The 21,032-nt window shown below is 38.1% G+C and overlaps 1 protein-coding gene across 1 annotated transcript in view; it reads left to right on the top strand.

Annotated features, from left to right (window-relative positions):
• Positions 1-21,032, top strand: part of USH2A (usherin) — a 923,574-nt gene that overhangs the window by 699,305 nt on the left and 203,237 nt on the right. The window contains exons 50-52 of the mRNA NM_001191425.2: positions 8,518-8,741; positions 14,224-14,428; positions 19,553-19,750. Of these exons, the coding sequence (NP_001178354.2) occupies positions 8,518-8,741; positions 14,224-14,428; positions 19,553-19,750 (627 nt within the window). The remainder of the gene's footprint in view (positions 1-8,517; positions 8,742-14,223; positions 14,429-19,552; positions 19,751-21,032) is intronic.

The following is a 21,032-nucleotide window of genomic DNA, read 5'->3' as shown; positions in this document are numbered from 1 at the left end:
TAGATGAAGAAAGAGAAGTACTTTTAATGGAAGTTTAAAACTTTTTTCCAAATCACATGTCGTCAGTGGCTGTATTACTTCAGGTATCACTCATCATTATTGTAAATGAATCTCAAAATTTATAAAGGTTCAAATACCATGGAGGTTCATTTCTTTCCCATATAATAGGACTGTGATGTGAATGTTGTTATCCAGGTAGCTCCCTTTCCCACAGTCGTTCTGATTGTTGAAAGTGCTGCTATTTTCAACAGGTAGAGTCTCAAATTACCTGGGAATTGTATCCATTCCTGCAATCATAAGAAGGAAAAAGTATAAAATAACAGATGTGGATTTTTTTTATTGGCCAGACCTAGGAATAGCAGATACTTTTATTAACAGTTTATTGAAACTCAGCTATCTATAGATACCTAAATGTAAGGGAGGCTGAGAGATTTGCCTGTGAATCTCCTGCCACTATGACTAAGAAGTGTTGCTAACTCCATCCCCATCAGTTCAGTTCAGTTCAGTCGCTCAGTCGTGTCCAACTCTTTGCGACCCCATGAATCGCAGCATGCCAAGCCTTCCTGTCCATCACCAACCCCAGCAGTTCACTCAGACTCATGTCCATCGAGTCAGTGATGCCACCCAGCCATCTCATCCTCTGTCGTCCCCTTCTCCTGCCCCCAATCCCTCCCAGCATCAGAGTCTTTTCCAGTGAGTCAACTCTTCGCATGAGGTGGCCAAAGTACTGGAGTTTCAGCTTCAGCATCATTCCTTGCAAAGAAATCCCAGGGCTGATCTCCTTCAAAATGGACTGGTTGGATCTCCCTGCAGTCCAAGGGACTCTCAGGAGTCTTCTCCAAAACCACAATTCAAAAGCATCAATTCTTCGGTGCTCAGCTTTCTTCACAGTCCAACTCTCACATCCACACTGGAAAAATCATAGCTCTTAACCTTTATGAGCATTCTGATAACTGAACAAGCATTGGATACTCTCCAATCCAAACCATGTTTATCAGAACAGATGGGCAGACCCAGTAACTACCAAGTTACAAACATTTTTGGGATGACGAGAAAAAAAGAGAGAGATTGACTGCACACCACACATGTGCCAAAGTTAGAAGAAAAGGTGCTGTGAATGCATGCTAGGCTCTAAAGCAGCAACTTTTAAAGTATGGCCAAGGGAATTCTGAAGGTGAGATCAAAACTAATTTCGCAATAATACTAAACTATTGCATACTAACCTATTCACCTTCATTCTCTCATACTATACAGTGGAGCTGTCCAGAGATTACATGACATGCAATACTGCAGAAGAGTTTTCTGGTTTTCTTAATTGAAGTATAGTTGATGTACAATATTATATGTTATATGTATACAATATAGTGATTCACAATTTTTAAAGGTTGTATTCTATTTATGGGCCTCCCTGGTGCCTGAGACAGTAAAGAATTAATGAAGAATCCACCTGCAATGCAGGAGACCCAGGTTCGATCCCTGGGTCGGGAAGATGCCCTGGAGAAGAGAGTGGCTAACCACTCCAGTATTCTTGCCTGGAGAATTCCATAAACAGAGGAGGAACCTGGCAGGCTACAGTCCATGGGGTCCCAAAGAGTTGAACATGAATGAGCAGCTAACACTTTCACTTTCATTCTATTTTTAGTTATTATAAAATATTGACTATATTCCCTATGGTGTAAAATCTGTCCTTGTTGCTTATTTTTGTACATAGTGACTTGTATCTCTTAATCCTCTACCCTTTCTGCTAAGTCACTTCCTCTACACTTACTTTACCTCTTGTCCCTTCCCTCTCCCCACTGGTAACCACTTATTTGTTCTGTATCTGTGAATCTGCTTCTTTCTTGCTATATATTCACTAGTTTGTTGATTCCACGTATAAATAATAACATACTGTGTTTGTCTTTCTCTGTCTGATTTATTTCACTTAGTATAATGACCTCCAAGTTCACCCATGTTACTGCAAATAACACAATTTCATTCTTTTTTTATGACTGAGTAGCATTCCATTGTGTGTATATATGCCACATCTTCTTTATCCATTCATCTGTTGATGTGCATTATTGCAAAAGTTGAATGTGCAAACAGGGGAATTTAGGTAGTTCTGTTAAGCCAGATGTTAATGAGACTTGCAAAAATGTAAAACAATGTCATTGTTCTTGCTAATTTTTCTCAGTTTGGAAATACGTTTATTTTTCAAAAATACTTATATTAACATGTTATACATTTATTATTATTTTAGGTGAATTAATGAATACCTATTTCAAACATTTCAGTATTAAGCTCCAGTCTAGTTCAGTTCAGTCGCTCAGTCGTCTCTGACTCTTTGCGACCCCATGAACCACAGCACACCAGGCCTCCCTGTCCATCACCAACTTCCGAAGTCCACCCAAACTTATGTCCATTGAGTCGGTGATGTCATCCAGCCATCTCGTCCTCTGTCGTCCCCTTCAAATGAGTCAGCTGTTCGCATGAGGTGGTCAGAGTATTGGAGTTTCAGCTTCAACATCAGTCCTTCCAATGAACACTCAGGACAGATCTCCCTTAGGATGGACTGGTTGGATCTCCTTGCAGTCCAAGGGACTCTCAAGAGTCTTCTCCAACACCACAGTTCAAAAGCATCAATTCTTTGGTGCTCAGCTTTCTTCACAGTCCAACTCTCACATCCATACATGACCACTGGAAAAACCAGGCCTTGGCTAGACAGACCTTTGTTGACAAAGTAATGTCTCTGCTTTTTAATATGCTGTCTAGGTTGGTCATAACTTTCCTTCCAAGGAGTAAGCGTCTTTTAATTTCATGGCTGCAGTCACCATCTGCAGTGATTTTGGAGCCCAATAAAATAAAGTCAGCCACTGTTTCCACTGTTTTCCCATCTATTTTCTATGAAGTGATGGGACCTAATCTAGTAAATATCAACAAATATAACCCACATAAACAAAAGCGATCTGTAATCCTGGTTTATTTGTGAAAGTATAAAGGGGTCCTGACATCAAACTTTAAGAACTAATGCCTTAAGGCTTACTCTACTAGGAAATCATGACCATTAGTTAGTTATCCTGAACTGTGACTGATCAGTTGAGTAACTCTTATTCCTTTGGATGAGTTAGCTGAAAACAGATCCATTAAAGACAGAACCATTGTTGTAGAGAAGTGGGGATGCAAAAGTGTTGCCCCCCAATACCGTACTGAGCCAGAGTTTTAAAACAGCAGCACTGTCTCATTTTAACATTGTTGTTCTTCTGTTGTTTTTATTTTCAGTCAATTGCCATATTCCTTCATTCAATAAATTTATATTGTGTTGTGATTATATTCAAAATATTCTCAGTGTTTTGTGGGTATAAAATGGCTAAGATTCTATTGTTATCCTTAAGGACTTGCAATCTAATCAAGGAGAAAATTACCTGTATGGTTAAACATACGCATATGAGAAGGATGAATATATAAGCATAATCTTAAAACTGAGTGATCACTCCATCCAAAGTGATGAAGAAAGCTAAACTACTGAATCAGAACCACAAACAAGAAGTGGGATTTTAAGGTGCATGGATGGAAGAAGGATGTTTCAGGTAGAGGGCATAGCCTGAGCTGAAGTGTGAAATTAGCATCCTGTAAAGCATGTCTAGGTAGGGGTGAGCAGTTGGGTTTATTGGAGGTAGACACAGCATGTAAGCAAATAGAGGGAGATAAACCTGAAGAGCCAAAAGGATTTGAACCTTGTTTGGTACTCAGGGAAGAGTTGATGAGATAATAATAACTGTGATTTGAGATAAATCAGACTTGAGTGGCAAATGGATGTGAAGGAGACAGAAAGATAAGTCCCTTAAAACACTATTGCCAAAAACAAAAGCAAATTTAAGTCTGTTAAAACACTCTTGCCAAAAGTACCTTTCCTAAGCATAGATTGTCCACTAGGACAAGGTTCTGAGTCTTTTGAATGTTGTACACTCCTGGTAGAGTCTTTTGAAAGTGGCATACCCTCACTTCAAATAGTAATATGTAGGATACACCCAAAACTTTGCCTGACATTTCACATGCCCTTGAAGTCCATTCATGGGCCTAAACTTGACAATCCCCAAATTTCAATAAGATACCCATACTAATCAAATATTTCTTAAGCAAACTGTGACATTCCTCAATTCCTGTGACTCAAAATTAGCTCCACAGTCCTCCTGACCTTCGACAGTTCCGCTAACTCTAGTAATCATGGTGGCCTGAAGAAATGAGCATTTTAAAAAGGAAAAAAAAAAAATCTCTTTTTAGTCTCTTGACCTCCCTGCAGGTTTCACTGAAAATAGACACGTTCCACATGTCTTTTTTCCTCTCTCTGTTGCCGCTCCCTCCTGTCGCCCCTAATGATTATGACCTCAATGACCTTCCAGAATATCCATATGGCCCTTTCTCTCCTCAACCTAGCAGCACCGTACCTGCTGCATGAGGGTTTGGATCTCATAATATTGTTCCTAAGCCTGGCCTCTCTCCCTGACTGGCATTGTGTGCCTGCCACGAGACCGGGCTGGCTCATAAAACATCTCTTTATGTACTTTATTACTTAAACTCTTTTATTTGCCTGCAGGAGCCCTTTAACAAAATCACATTGAATTGACTTTCTCACACCAAATCAAATCTCCCTGGTCCCAGTTCAGTTGTCTTTGTCAATATGTATTTTATAAATGGAGTGAATTAACAGATGCTGTTGGAACAGAAGTGCTGGGCTAGCGTTTATGTTTTTAGTGCTCTCTCTGGGCAGATGAGTTGTGTAGGAGTGTTATACAGGTGCCTCGGGATGAAAGTCATGCTCGTCATTTCGGTGGCTATGTATTCTTAACCATTTTCTTTGACTATATTTTCAACCTTTTTATTACTCTTTTTATTCATAGTGTTTGCTTATATGGTTTTATCATTTGTGCCATCAGTCTTGGGTTTGACTTGATTATACCCCTTCATATTAAAAGATGAAAATTAAAGCCTCTCTGTCATGCTGAAAGGACAAGATTTTCTGTTAGCCAAGAGGAACTGATGATGACGTACCTTGGGAACAGATGGCTTTAGTTCTATTATCCGTGTTGTCCATGCAGTCTTGGGTATGAAACTCTGGGTTGAAACTCTTCTAGAATAAGGTTCTGAGTTTCCATATCCTTGACTGGGACAGCTGTAGAATGAGTGGCTACTCCTGTTACATAGATGGGATTTGGGGACTTTGCAAAGAGGAAAATACATTACAGAAATCCATTGTGTAAGACTTGTATTGAAAGAAGAGTTCCCAGGAAGATTTCCATATGACATAATGAACTTTTTTAAAGTGTAATGTATAAACGCTACGAAATACACTGCAATGATTTGGGAAATGTTTTCACCCTACCCTGTCTCAGTTTTGTGGGGGTAGTCATAGAGCCATCTGCTGGTGAAGAAAAGATGCCTTTCTTTTCTTTCATGTTCTGCCATCAACTTTATGTTTGTCCTTAGAATGACTAATCACAAGTCTTCTTTTTTTTTTTTTTTTTTGAACATTCTTCTAAATCTGAAACATAATCCCATGGCTTAAAACGTGGTCTCCATGGTCAGCCCCAGAGTTCCACAATCATTTGTCATATTCCAGACTCTGTTTTTTATGACTATATTATTTTTATCTCAAAAGCATGCTAATTCTTGGCCTTTTTTTTTTAAATGGAGCACTTGTTTTATAGAATTAATGATTTAGAAACTAATCAGGATTAGATGTTTATAAATGTTCTCCTTTCAGCCATGGACAATAAGTAAGTGTTGGTAACATATTGGAAGTATTCATAATATTATGAGTAAAAAAATTATTTCCTTCACTATTTTTCAGTTGTATCCAATACAGTGGAAGCTATCCATTGGATATATATGCAGTTTGGAAAACCAATATAGGTTGTTTGATCTCAAAGAGAAATATCTGATAGTTCAGTGCATACTCTACCCCTTTAATAATATCTGCATCTTGTTCAAAGAGAATCTCCACATTTGTACAAATTTAATGAAGAGCCTCTGGAAGTATAGATCAATCCATCAATAATACATGACCCGTTTTGTTTTTCTTTGGGCATATTTAAAACGGTGCCTTCTCTGTATCAAAGTTCAAAAGTCAAGTGCTCCATGTGATAAATTAGGTAGGGTCAAAAGTTATTGCATTGCAGTTTCAGAAGAGTGTCTCTGAATTTGCAGCTCATTCATGCTGAAGTGATGCACTATGGGAATTACTACCAAGCTCTGCTCGGCAACATCTGCTCTCCCTAAGTGAGTTAGTGCACGTCAGACATCTTTATGTCAGAATATTGCAGTGATGGATGCAGTCTTCAGAAAATGCTGCATAAAAATCTGGTGTGCCGTTCTGGCCATTAAGTGAAATTACTATTTAAATTAATGGCACTGTCACAGTTTATCTGTGCAAAGAATGAACGCTGATTAGGGTATTAAGTAATTAGCAATTTATCACACTGGAACAAGGTTGATAATAATTAAAGAAGTAATGGTTTACCAAAGAAACTAGGAAGGGAGTCACTTCTTGTTATGTGAGTGAAATCTTGGCTGAAAATTTTAATTCAGTGAAACAAAGATGAAGCTCTTTGTGAAAGAATGCATCTTTTTTTTTTCTAGTGTAAAAACAGTTCATTATCAAAATTTTAGTTGACCTGTCAAAAGTCCCTCAGAGCGATCAGATGACTGATTAGGAGTTTGGAATTAGGTCAATGTCTGCATTTTGATTTTATACTGAAAGCATGGTGGAACCATAAAGTAATTTGGGAGTGGAGGCGGAGAATGTATTCTGCTCCCTAAAGGGCCAGTTTTCAGATTTTGATTGCTCTTTAAAATAGAAACATGAATTATTTTAAGAAAAATGCTAGAGAAAAAAAATGACAGCAAAGAATCCAAGGTTGTATTTAAATGTCTGATCAGAAGACAGCAGAAAAAAAAACATGCACAAACAATATAAAACTTGAAGCTGTGGATTTTTTTGTGTGTGTATGTGAATTTTACCCATCATAATCAAGACTCAGACTACAATGATAGCCCTGTAGTGTATATTTTTCTGAAGGGACTTTCCCTGGAAATATTACAAACAACTAAAATTAATACTAAAGTACAAAAAAAAAACCCACAGTTTACCTTTAAACCAATTACTTTGGACACGCATCACCTTTAAACATGGTGACGAAATGCAGTAATGATCAATGTATATTATTAATCAAAACTTAAAATGTTTTAATATTGAACTTTTTTTCAAAGTGGAAAGGTCAGTGAGAGGGTCCTTTGGAGTCATGAGTAGACAAACATCTTTCTTAAGGCTTGTGTCAAATCACTGTCTACTTTCAGTGATTTTTTTTTTAATATAATCTAAAAAGTACTTAAAATTCATTTGTCTGTTCTTAGGGGGCTATTTCATAGTGTAGGTATATGTACAGGACCAGATTAAACAATTTAGGACCCCAGGGCACTTTGAAGTTGAGTCTCTTTATGTTATCAGTCAGGACTAATAATAAATAAAATTATAATTAAAATAAATCATTCATCACATTGCACTGCTGTGTAACTGGATATAAATTCTACTATGATAGCCTGGTGACATGGGGTACAGGTACCTTAAATTCTAGTTTAATCTAACTCTAGAGAATTGTTTGCTTACTCAGCCTTTTATGTCTATATATTTGCTGTGTCTTCTATGGCAAGATCTAAATGATGTGAACTCAGGAAGTTACACTGAATTGGGTGGGAGAAAGGAGGCTCTTTGGTACTTCAGGTACACCTGTCTTTCATTGAGAAGTGGGGGTCAATGACTGTCTCCACAAGGTCTTTCTGCCACTGCCCTGCACCTCAAACCCACATCTAGCAATGGATCTACTTGCAGTTGAAAAAAATGCTGGCCAGCTGGCCAACTGGTTTACCTGATCAGTGAGCATGATCAACTGGTTTTGAATACAAATCTCTCTTATGATCAAGGATGGCTATAGTTGCCGCTGGATTCACAAGGAGCATCTATCTGTATCTTAGACAAAGGCAGGCAGAAACTTACAAGATGCTTAGGCAATGTCTCCAGTTCTAGGCTGGTGCTCCCTCTCCACTGCCTAGCCTCTTATCCCAGAGTGCTTGGGTGACTTCTTCTCCCTTGTGAATTTCTAGAGATTTCTTCTGAATTCCTGTGGTTTAACTACCACTTCTTCCATAACAAGATGTTATCATCACAAAATGGGCAGGTAATTCTCATGACAGAAATCAGATCATTTTTTTTTTAATGGAGCTTCAGAGAAGTTTGGCCCCCTGCTGAATGATTTTTAGTACACTTCCTCTTGTGTGTTCTTTACCTAATTAGTGTCTAGTGCAAGAGCCCTAGACAGAAGGACTCCTCGCTGTACATTTAAATCACCGTACTAGGGAAATGCTACCTGAGCTATTGTACCATTTCAGCCTGAGTCTGACATTTTTATACCAAACTTTATAACAGCCTCAGTTTTCATCTGTTTTTTAAATTTCATATTCATATATAACATTTTATTATTGCAGGGATGTTCTGTTGTGGGCTGGATTATGTGAATATGTCAGATACCATATGCTGCTCAGCTTCCAGTGGAGAGTCTAAAGCACATGTTAAAAAGAATGACCCAGTGCCAGTAAAATGCTGTGAGACTGAACTTATTCCAAAGAGCCAGGAATGCTGTAATGGAGTTGGATATAATCCTTTGAAATATGTTTGCTCTGACAAGATTTCAACTGGAATGATGATGAAGGTAATTGATAGAAAACCTCTCAGAGGCACTGATTTGACAATGGAAAGAGAAATACAATGTTCATAACTATTTTTCTAAAATAGGAATATAAAAACTCCTGTGTGCATTATTCATTTTCACATTACATCCATATTAATACCAAATGAGTTCGCTATGATTGATGTTATTGCAATGAATTCTAAAGGAATTAATAATGATTAGCTGTTCTCAGGAAGCTTTACCAGCACTTCAGATTAGTGCAGACACAAAGTCTGAGATGCTGAAAGAGCGGGCATGGAGTTGTGGATGGAGATGAAAAGAAATTTAGCTTCTTCCCTCTAGTCCCCCAACCATAGGACTTTACTTTCTTTTAATAGAGACTTCAGGTCCAGCAGATTCACTTAGTTGTGTACATTTCATACTCCTAGAGACAGTGCAAGTTCAGCAAAAGCTAGCCAACCACAAAAATGAATAAGCCTATGGGCACATCATTTATGTCTGTCCGTTGAGATGCTTCACACGCAGCCATGCCTTACTTGTTAGCGTTAAACTTGACCCCAGACTCCAGAAACCCACCATCTTAAGGAAAGGACTAGGAACATTTATTTGTCACTAGGAGATGGCTAAAATGGCTGCTTTCATCAAAGACAGTGGAAGAGATCTTGATGACTGAAGTAATTATACAATCATGGTGTGAACATCATGGACATGGAATGGACCATAAGTCTTGAGAGTTTTAGGGCCCTCGCAAGCACTTTGCAGCAATGAATATTAACACATAATACTGTTGAAGAGAATAGATACTTCATGGAAGTGAATAATCATACAGAATGCTCAATAAAAATAGTGAGGTTTTTTGTCTACAAAATTTTTTAAAAGTCAATCTGATTTCATAGCAAATAGACTTCTGGATACAGTTGGGGAAGGAGAGGGTGGAGCAAATCGAATTAAGAGAGTAACGTTGAAACATATGTTACGATTTGGAAAAAAGATAATGGGAATTTGCTGAATGACTCAGGGAACTCAAATCTGGCATTCTGTGACAACCTAGAGGGGTGGGAGGTGAGAGGGAGGCTCATAAGGGAGGGAACATATGTATACTATGGCTGATCCATGTTGATGTATGGCAGAAACCAACACATCATTGTAAAACAATTATCTTCCAGTTAAAAATAAGTAAATTTTAAGAATTGGTCTGATTTGAACAAAACTTTAATTAGCCAGTTCTATGAAAGAAATATAATCAACACTATGTTTCTAGAGTCTAAGTTTATTCCAGGCCAGTGTTTTCAGAAGTTTGGACTAGGACATTTTTCTTAAGTAATATTTTTATTATTTATAAAAATACTAACTTATTATTACTTTTATTTCAGTCTTAAAGAACTGGTAATGTCGCAAGAATATGCCTTTGAAATAACAAGTTAGGAAGGATCTATGTAGAAAACTCTCCTTAAAAGGGCATTCATGTTTGAAAAATGAAAATAGAAAACCTATTCATTTCAGAAATGACACCATCATTCACAATTCATCTCATGTTAGTAGCTCAGTCATGCCCGACTCTTTGTGACCCCATGGACTGTAGCCCATCAGGCTCCTCTATCCATGGGATTTCCCGGGCAAGAATACTGGCATGGGTTGCCATTTCCTTCTCTAGGGGATCTTCTTGACTCAGGAATCAAACCCAGATCTCCTGCATTGCAGGCAGATTCTTTACTGGCTGAGCCACCAGGGAAGCCTCATTCACATCTACATGTTTCAGTATTGTCCACCTCACATTTGATTCCCAGGCATCTTGTTTTGGTCAGGAAGACACAGCTTCCATTACAAGGGGACATTCAGGATATACCTGTGATGTTTTAAGGTAGCCTGAATTGGCTCTATGAAGGCCAACTAACACTTGTATTTAAAATTCATATTTAAATGATTGTGATCAGGAGAATTTTTTTTAAATGCTGAATCAAGCAGTATGTCATAGGTAAAACTCAATCTCTAGACTCAATTTTGTTTCCTGAAGACCTTCCTAGAGTCTTCCAACTCCTGCTCCAGTCTGGACTGGATCTCTGTGGGGTTTCTGCATGGTTGTCCCAGCCAGGTTCCCAAAGCTGTCTCTTTGGGAAATCTCTTTCCTCCTTCTCTGTGTTGGTCTCCCTGTATTCCGAGCCCCAAATGTCCCTTCTTCATGAAGAATTGACTCTCCGGGTGTAGGTACATGAAAGGTAAATATTTTGAGAGCTTGATGTTTGAAATTATTGTAATTCTCCTACCCACTGGATTGATAGCTTGTCTAGGTGTACAATTCAAGAGAAAAAAAATTATTTCTACTCAGGATTTTGAATCCTTTTCTGTTTTTTTTAAACTGTCATTGCTATTCCAACTCCTGTTTCTTTGTAGGTAACCATGTTGTTTTTCCTGACAGTTTTTAAGACGTCCTCTTTTTTCTGCTTTTCTAAAATGTCATGACAATGTGCCTCTATGTATATGCTATTATCACCATTATTAATATTGATAATGATATACTTCTTGTGGACTTTTTCAGGGTGGAGCCTCATGGTCTGCAGTTCTGGGGAATGCTATTTTATTATTTCTTTGATAATTTGCTCCCTCTTTTGTCTCTCTTTTCACTGTAAGTTGGGTGTTGAACTTCCTTAACTGGTATTTTAATTTTTTTCCTTCTTGTTTCTTGCCCGTTGACTCATCTTTTTCAGTGTTATAAGATATTGTCTTAACTTTATCTTTCCACCATTCTATTGATTTGTTGTGGAGTTTTTTTGGCTGTCTTTTTTTTTTTTAGTTTTTGATGGCTCTTTCTTTTTTGCCAATTATTACTTATTTATGGCATCCTACTCTTATTTCATCCATGAAATGTCTTTATTTCTCACTCTGAAAGTATTCATTCTGTTGTCGCTTTTTAAATTGTTTGTTTGCTTTGTCCTTTGAATTGTCTTGCTTGTTTGTTTGATACTATTTTTTTGCCTATAAAGTTTTGGTTTTCTCATTTATTTTATTGACGTATAGTTGATTTACAGTGTTGTCTTCATTTCTGCTGAACAGCAAAGTGATTCAGTTTTATGTGTGTGTGTGTGTGTGTGTGTGTGTGTGTGTGTGTGTGTGTGTGTGTTTGTGTGCTTTTTCATATTCTTCTCCATTATGGTTTAAGCTTGGTATGATTTCATTTTCTTCTTTTCCTTGTTTTGTTTTTGCTTCCTCTGACTTTTTTTCTACATTTTTAAACTTCTTTTTTTCCACTCGAGATTAACTGACATGTTGTTATATGTAGAAATCCATTGGTGGGGAGCACAGTACGGTCCTCATTATGGAAAGATGGCTTTTTGTCAATAAATCACATTACCAAGAATCCTCAATAGGTGTACTTAATGAAGTATCCTTAAGTGCTCCATCCTAGGTCGAGATGGGATACATATCCAGCCACCATATGGGGAAACCAGTAAAAACGAGGGGTTCTCACTGAGCAGTATGCAGACTTTTATTTAGTTTTCCCACTCTGGCTTATATTTTCCAAGGAACCCTCTCTTTTTTTTTTTAAAGCTTCACAAATTATTTTCTAAGTTTCTCTCAGTTTTTTAATACTTTGCCAAATACAGCCATAACCACATATGTACACAGGCTCATGTACTAGCCTATGCTGTCTTGCCCAGAACAGTGAATTCAGGGGTACCTGGCTTGCTTTGACAGTCATCCCAGAGCCGAGTATTGCCAAACATTTAGCCACAGCATAACAGAGCTTCTCAGATTCCCAAAACTCACTATGAATTTCTTTGCCGCCACTTGCTTAACCTGAAGACAATGCCACTTTATACTTTAGGATTTTGTTGTTTTATTAAGGAAACATTCAACTTCAAAGCACTAAATTCTGTTTTTTCTATAACACATCGAACAATACCAAGGTAAAAACAGATGTCCTCATGTATGGAGTGGGTCAACAAAAGGAATTTTTTTAACTTTTCACAGGTTAGTCCAGTGTGATTTCAGAAGCTCTCCTCCATGCAATGTCTCAGGAACCCAAGTCCCTTCCATCTTGTGAGAAAAGGAAAAGAGTGGAGGACTGTACATGTAGAGTCTTCCCTGGATGCAGAAAGTATCTCTTCTGAACACCATCACACAGACATTTCTGGTCACATGACTCCTCCTCTTGTAGTCAGACTGGAAAATCTAGTTTTCCTAGGGAGAAAAGACAAAAATTGACATTCCTGTGTACATTATCTCTGCCACATACATCTACATCCCAAAAAATAGGTGTTATTTCTCTTCCTTCAGATCAGATCAGATCAGTCGCTCAGTCGTGTCTGACTCTTTGCGACCCCATGAATTGCAGCATGCTAGGCCTCCCTGTCCATCACCAACTCCCGGAGTTTCACTGAGACTCATGTCCATTGAGTCAGTGATGCCATCCAGCCATCTCATTCTCTGTCGTCCCCTTCTCCTCCTGCCCCCAATCCCTCCCAGCATCAGAGTCTTTTCCAATGAGTCAACTCTTCGCATGAGGTGGCCAAAGTACTGGAGTTTCAGCTATATTCCTTTATTGTCATTTGGTTGGGCTTTAAGAGGAAGTGAAGATAAATGTATGTGTTCAGTTCACCATATTTAAGTGGAAATCCAACTATATTTTTCTGAGCAGCTTTATTTTCATGATCTTTGGGAAAATTAACTTATTTTAGATAATAGAGAGATTCAATGTAGACCACTTTTAAATAGCAAGAATGATTTTAAATAAGTTATGCTACCTATACAAAAGGAAAATAAAGTAGAACTTTGCCTTGTAGAAATATTGCTTTATTTCTATGTCCTGTAATTTCAGATGATGAAGTATTTCATTTTCTGAGCTTAAAGCCTCCTTATACATATCAATAACTACAAAAAGCCCAGAGATTCACCAGATAAAAAGTTTACACATATAAATAACAATGATTATAATGAGAGTTTATGAAATATTTAAATTTTATAGAACTTGGATGTAGAATACTTCTCATTGGTCCAACATTCCCCAGAGTACACGAAGCACAGATTCTCAAATTTCACATTCTTTATTTTATTTTTTCTCTAAAATTCCATCAGGAAAGTGTCAAAGTAACAATAATAAAATCATGACTACTACTATTATTTATAGTGTATCTACTAAGTGTAAGACATTTACGTTCTGTCATTTGAGTCATGCAACAAATCTGTATAGTAAATTGAACTTCCATTCTTTCATGGAAGAAGCTGAGGCTTTGACAGTATAAGAGACTTGTTCAAGGTCACAGACTAATAAGTTGCAAAACTGGATTATGAGTCTAAATCTGTGTCATTTCAAAGTAACTTCTCTTTCTAGTAATGCAGACTGCCTTCATTTCTTTTTTAAGAGTTTTGAGATAGTCACTCATGAACTAAGCAGAAGAAAATTTCATTTGAGAGTTGTAGAAACCTAGCCCACCCATGTCTAAATGAAAGTCTTAAATCTCCTCCCCACTGCCCACACTCTCCCCACCTCTACCACCTGACTTAGGAAACGAAAGCATGCCGAACCCTCTGCCTGACGTCCATGGAAGCCACAGCACACTGCGGCAGGTGCGACTTCAACTTTACCAGCCACGTTTGTACGGTGATGAGAGGATCTCACAGTTCCGTCAGGAAGGAATCAATGGAAGAAATATGTTCATCTGCTGAAGAGACTGTTCATACGGGAAGTGTAAACACACTGTCTTTCACAGGTAACAGAGAGGGAGCCACCTGCCTATGGCTTAGAAAGGAGAGTGACAGGCTGTTGAAAATGCAGATTTATTTCCCTCTGACCTCATCTCTTTCCTTCACCTCGTATCAACTAATTTCAGCATACTTAGGAGCCAGCTAGTTACCAGGTGATTAAAGGTACAATCTGGAACTGTTCAAAGTTAGCAGTTAAAACAACTTTTAAGTCTAACTTTTAATAGGAATGTATGTTATTTTAAAGTAAGCCCATAGAGAATAAAGAACAGAGGGATAAATTAGTTTTGTGACATTTTATGGTACACACAGTTAATTTTAAATGAGCCTAATTTTCTCAAAAGTTTGAATGCAGGCTTTCAACAAATGCCATGAATGAATGTTGTTAATGTTATTCTTGCAAGCAGAAAAGAGGCAGAAACGTGCTTGTTCATTAAGACCTGACAGCATCATTCCGAGGAGGAGACAGACTGCTCAGTGAAATCAGTATTCCCTTTCCTCTTTAGCCTGGGTCCAGAGGCTGTGCTCTCCCTTAGTCTTTTTGGGGGTGTTCCCCAAGACGGCCACCATCTTGGGAGTAAGAACCTTCATGGTTATGGAAAATAGTAATTTCTAAGCCCCATCTTGGCCTTAAAGCATTAGTCCAAAATAGTGATTCTCAGGCTAAGCTGAGTGTAGAGAAAAATGCTGTGAATTTTAGGATTATCTCCAAAATAGTTCTGCCATCTATTCACTTTTTTTTTATTCAACCATTTACTTAAGGCCCTACTTAAGGTTCTGTTTTTCGAAAATTAAATGTGTGTGTGCAACTGTGTGTGTATATGTGTGTACACACATCTATTTAGAGTGAAATAGAATACATGTAAGTGACATAATTCAAGCAAGCTAAAATCAAATAAACAGATTCCACTCCATTCCATCATGACTCCATTGCCTTACCCAGCCACTGGTAGGTGCTAATGGCAAATCCTGAGAAGGAAAATACTAAGGCAGGATACTGGGAGGAGAGGGAGTAGATTAGGGAGGGAAATAAAGTTTACTGAGTATTATTTAGTCCCGGTGTTGTGCATTTTTTAAGGTATAGGTGATTTACAATGTGTGTTAATTTCTGCTGTACAGCAAAGTGATTTGGTTATGTGTGTGTGTGTACTTTAAAATTCTTTTCCATTATGGTTAATCACAGGATATTGAATCTAGCTCCCTGTCCTCTACAGTAGGACTTTGTTGTTTATCTCCTCTGTATATAATAGTTTGCATCTGCCATCCCCAAAATCCCAACCCATTCCTCCCTTCCCCCGCCCCATCACCACCACTTTGTGCTAGGCATTTTTAAACCTTACCTAACTTACCCTCAAAGCAATCAGGTAAGTATGATCATTTAACAGATGAGGAAACCAAAGGTCCGATCTGTAAATAAAAGTAACTTGTGGGAAAAGTGAGGTTCATATCATATCATTGTTAGGAGCAGAAGACATCAGAGGACTCCACACAGTGTAGAGCGCCTTTCTGGGTGCTCCCAACCTCCTTCAAGCTGTTCGTTACACCTGAAATGTGTTTCTTAACTGTCACACTCAAGGACAAGGTCAGAATTCACGTCTGCAGTGAAGACTTCCCAAGTCCAGCCCCCTCTCCCTTCTGTGCTCCTGTGACACATGGTCAAGCCATTCACCACCCCTACCATGCCTCATAGGCAGCTGGACACTTGTCTCATCTCTCCCACGAAAAGAACGGACCTGTTTACCTTTTAGATTTATCACACTGTAAGCAAATAAAAAATATTTATTGTAATGCCTTTAATTGGGAAAAGCCTCAGGATAGAAGACAGTTGGACCACTAATCTCCTCCCAGCCCTTGTTATAGATTTAATTTATGAACCCCCATTTAAAACTTACTTTGTTTCCTTCTAAGACGATTCTCTGCTTTTATCTGCCTGTTTTAAGCAGGGTCAAGAGTTTGAAGGATTTTTGTGACGTATTTGCGATAGACCTCTCCAGAAGAGAATTGTTGTTTCCAACTACTGATATAATACTGTGAGAGCTTTTAATGACCATATTTAAGATCATTTTGCCTACTGGAAAACAGTGTAAATTGGAAATGAAAAATGACAAAATTTTCTTCTTCATGAAAAAATTTCAGCACTCAAATGATGCTCAAATTCCACTGAGACCAATTTAGACTAAAAAAGTCAGTTTTTTAAAGAGATTGACAATTTAAACCTACCACCAGTGCTGACCAAAAGTCATTTGTTGATACAATCCTTTATTTATCAAAAAAGTTTATTAAATCCTTACTAATAACCAGTCAGTATACCAGGATAGGCAGATTCTTTACCATCTGAGCTACCAGGGAAGTCCTTCATACCAGGACCTTTAAAACAAATAGGAATTTCCATCAGGGATTTGAAGCTAATAGGAAGAGACAGAGAAACAAATATGTAATTACCTCTAATATGAGAAATGATGTGCAGGTAAGTTCTATGATAGAGGTTAGCATAGGATAATTTTGAAGAGTATGACAAAGACACCTAACATAGATTGGAGAGGCGAGGAAGGAGGAAAGACTTCAAGAAGGATATTATGCCTGAGGAGAAAAGGGGAGGTGAACCAGGCAGAGAGAGAACCACATGCAAAGTACAGGAAGCAAGAGGAAGCTGAGCATGTCTGAAAAACAACAGTATCTCAATATGGATGTAGCATGTATAAGGCAGAGAAAGTCATGGAGAAGAGGCCAGAGAGCAGGGGTCATATAATGAAGTCCTCTGAGGCCACACTAAAGAGTTCACCTTTATGCAACAATGAGTGGATAGTAAAACTTTTTAAGCAATGGAATGACACAGTTATATACACATTTTTGGAAGGATTGTTCTGTCAGCTAAAAAAATAATGAAGACAAATATGTATGGGGCATTTCAGCAGTTAACAAGTAAATATTGAACAAACATGTACCCCCTAATACCCAACACCCTCTATTATCAGAATATTAGCACCATGTAATGTATAAAATGATTTTGAGTTTGCAAGTTAAAGATGAATGAAGGAGAGTTAAAAATTCTGGCAAAGAACAAAGAGCTCTAAGAGATGAGAGAGATGATTGAGGAAAGGTAAAATTTCAACAAATGATTTCTTATGTGTAAACCCAAAAAAAAAAAAAAATGCTTTTATGGGCTGGGAATGTCTTTGAAAAACCAGCCCTCACGGGAAAATACAGAAACAAGGATAAGACATGAGAGAGTCAAAGGAGAATGAAATACAGTGGAGGAAAGATCGGGAATGAAGTGTGGAGAGCTGCCATAGATAGAAATAGAAACGTGGGCTTGAAATGTACAGAATAACAGGTACTTGTAATGAGTAGTTTAATCTACTATAACAAGATATTCAAAACTCGAGTTACCATCTGTGGGTCAGTGGACATTCTGGGAAGCTCATTCCCACAGGGTCATTCAGGATCTAGATTCCTCATCATGCTTCCAAGTGGTATAGCCTGAGTTACCACAACACCCTAGTTCTAGCCCATCAGAAGGAGATAAGAATGCAAATAATTTCCTCTTTAGAAAGTGATGCACAAATTGCCTATGTCACTTCCCATGCTCCTTCCATTGTTGATAAGTCATGTGACTACACCAAGTTGCAAAGGTAACTGAGAAATGTAGACTCTGGCCAAGAGGTCTCTGGACAGAAGGGAGATCTGGGAACTCAGTGGTGGTCATCACAGGTACAAAGCAGCAGTTACGCTGAGAAAAATGAAGACAGAAATACATTTTTATAGCAATTTATATTTTATGAAGTTCTGCAACATAACTTACTGAATTTTATTTTCATACTAATTCTATAAAAGAGGCAGAGTAGGGTTTATTGTAAGGAGATGCATGTAAAGATAATGTGATAAAATAACCCAAGTGGATGGAGCTGAGAATTAACCTGCATCCAGTGGAGATATGGCAGGTGGCCCGGCAGCCAAGGAGGACCTCTTCTGACCCTCCTGTCTAAGCAAGAGTTATCAGAAACTGCCACACAAAGTACACATGTACATATTCAAAATTCACAGAATGAATTAAGTGGAAAGCAGATTTAAATAATTAAATTTTCAAGGAATGTTTTTGGTAAATTTGTAGCATTTGTCCTTCCAAAGTTATTAAAACTCAAAACTGAACTAAGATGCTTCAGACACCTTTTGAGACACCATTGAATCACATGGATGATTATCTAAAACTTTAGCCAGACCAAAAATCTTAGCAAGTTGGCTTTGTTGTTTTAATTAGATTGGTTGGTTTGATTTTTGTTTTCTGGCTTGGTGGAAGATGGAAGGAAGAATATGTAGTGCAGTATAGATGTGTCTGACTCTGTGCGACCCCATAGATGGCAGCCCACCAGGCTTCCCCATCCCTGGGATTCTCCATGCAAGAATAATGGAGTGGGTTGCCATTTCCTTCTCCAGTGAAGGAAAGTGAAAAGTGAAAGTGAAGTCGCTCAGTCATGTCCGACTCTTAGCGACCCCATGGACTGTAGCCTACCAGCCTCCTCCATCCATGAGATTTTCCAGGCAAAAGTACTGGAGTGGGTTGCCATTGCCTTCTCTGATATACAGTATGTATAATGGAGTGTGAATTCATTTTTATTCACTAAAATGGTATCATGATGTGCTAAGTTTCAATTCCTGTATCTCATAACTACATTATAATTCATATAGTAATTTAATAAAGTAATATTGACAATGTAATAATTGGTAAAGCTTATAATAATAAAATTATAAAAGAATGTTGCCAAACCTGCCTCATGCAGAAGAGATCATGAACTTGGGAAGCATTAACATCTAATGTACATTAGTCGAATGCTTTTATTTTTCAATCTGTTTTCTAATGTATCCATAGTTCTCTATTCAGAAAGGTGAATTCCATTCTATGCAATTTCATATCTCTGTGTCTTTCATATTTCTAAATATTGTAATAAACACAATATTTTTTATGATTCAGAAAATAAAGACATTCAAGTTTTTATTTACATACACTGGGATTAGAACATTAGGCATTTATTTTTAACTCTTTAAAGGTTTTGACATTCATGTTCAATAGGATGGTAAAAAAAGTTTTTTAATTTTTTGAAAAAACTTCACTGTCTGATTTTCTGTATTTCCAGATGTGAACCTGGAGCCCTACATGATGTATGAATATAGGATTTCTGCATGGAATCGCTATGGGCGAGGATTCAGCAAGGCAGTTAGAGCCAGAACAAAAGAAGATGTGCCTGAAGGAGTGAGTCCCCCCAGGTGGACAAAAATGGATCATCTTGATGATGTAATAGTCTTAAGCTGGAAGAAACCTATACAATCAAATGGTATTAAACTATTTTTAAAATTAAAATAACATAATCCCATTAAATCCATAAGGGAACTGAAATTAGTGAGATGCATTTAATTGGCACACATCTAACCACTAAAAAAGGAACTTCAGTTTTGTGGGGAAACAGTGGAAACAGTGTCAGACTTTATATTTTGGGGCTCCAAAATCACGGTAGATGGTGATTGCAGCCATGAAATTAAAAGATGCTTACTCCTTGGAAGGAAAGTTATGACCAACCTAGACAGCATATTAAAAAGCAGAGATATTACTTTCCCAACAAAGGTCCATCTAGTCAAGGCTATGGTTTTTCCAGTGGTCATGTATGGATGTGAGAGTTGGACTGTGAAGAAAGCTGAGCGCCGAAAAACTGATGCTTTTGAACTGTGGTTCTGGCAAAAACTCTTGACAGTCCCTTGGACTGCAAGGAGATCCAACCAGTCCATCCGAAAGGAGACCAGTCCTGGGTGTTCACTGGAAGGACTGATGCTGAGGCTGAAACTCTAATACTTTGGCCACCTCATGCGAAGAGTTGACTCATTGGAAAAGACCCTGATGCTGGGAGAGATTGGGGGCAGGAGGAGAAGGGGATGACAGAGGATGAGATGGCTGGATGGCATCACTGACTCGATGCACATGAGTTTGGGTGAACTCTGGGAGTTGGTGATGGACAGGGAAGCCTGGAGTGCTGTGATTCATGGGGTTGCAAAGAGTTGGACATGACTGAGTGACTGAACTGAACTGAATCATTCATTTGTGAATTAGCCCTCACAAATTTTTAGCCCAAAATTATTATTTTCTTTGAATCCCAGCATATATCTGCTGCTGCTGCTGCTGTTAAGTTGCTTCAGTCGTGTCCAACTCTGTGTGACCCCAAGCTGCTTTCAAATAAGCAAAGCATGTTATGAGAGGGCAAAATAGTATTGAAAGTAAATGTTTAATAGTTGAGGGGAAATAAACAATTGACTCTGATTATTCATGTCAAGAATCTATCTCCTCCATAAGAGTGAGTGTAATTAAGAACTGCTTCAACATAGCAATGTAATAGCAAATTAAAATTAAATAATGCTATATTATCCCATTTCTTCAGAACTCTCAGTTCAGTTCAGTCCCTCAGTCATGTCTGACTCTTTGCGACCCCATGAATTGCAGCACACCAGGCCTCCCTGTCCATCACCAACTCCCGGAGTTCACCCAAACTCATGTCCATCAAGTCAGTGATACCATCCAGCCATCTCATCCTCTGTTGTCCCCTTTTCCTCCTGCCTCCAATCCCTCCC

Source organism: Bos taurus, chromosome 16 (assembly GCF_002263795.3).
Source record: "Bos taurus isolate L1 Dominette 01449 registration number 42190680 breed Hereford chromosome 16, ARS-UCD2.0, whole genome shotgun sequence".
Taxonomy (NCBI): Eukaryota; Metazoa; Chordata; class Mammalia; order Artiodactyla; family Bovidae; genus Bos; species Bos taurus.
The sequence above is the reverse complement of the archived record's forward strand: the minus strand, read 5'-3'. Positions and strand labels throughout refer to the sequence as shown.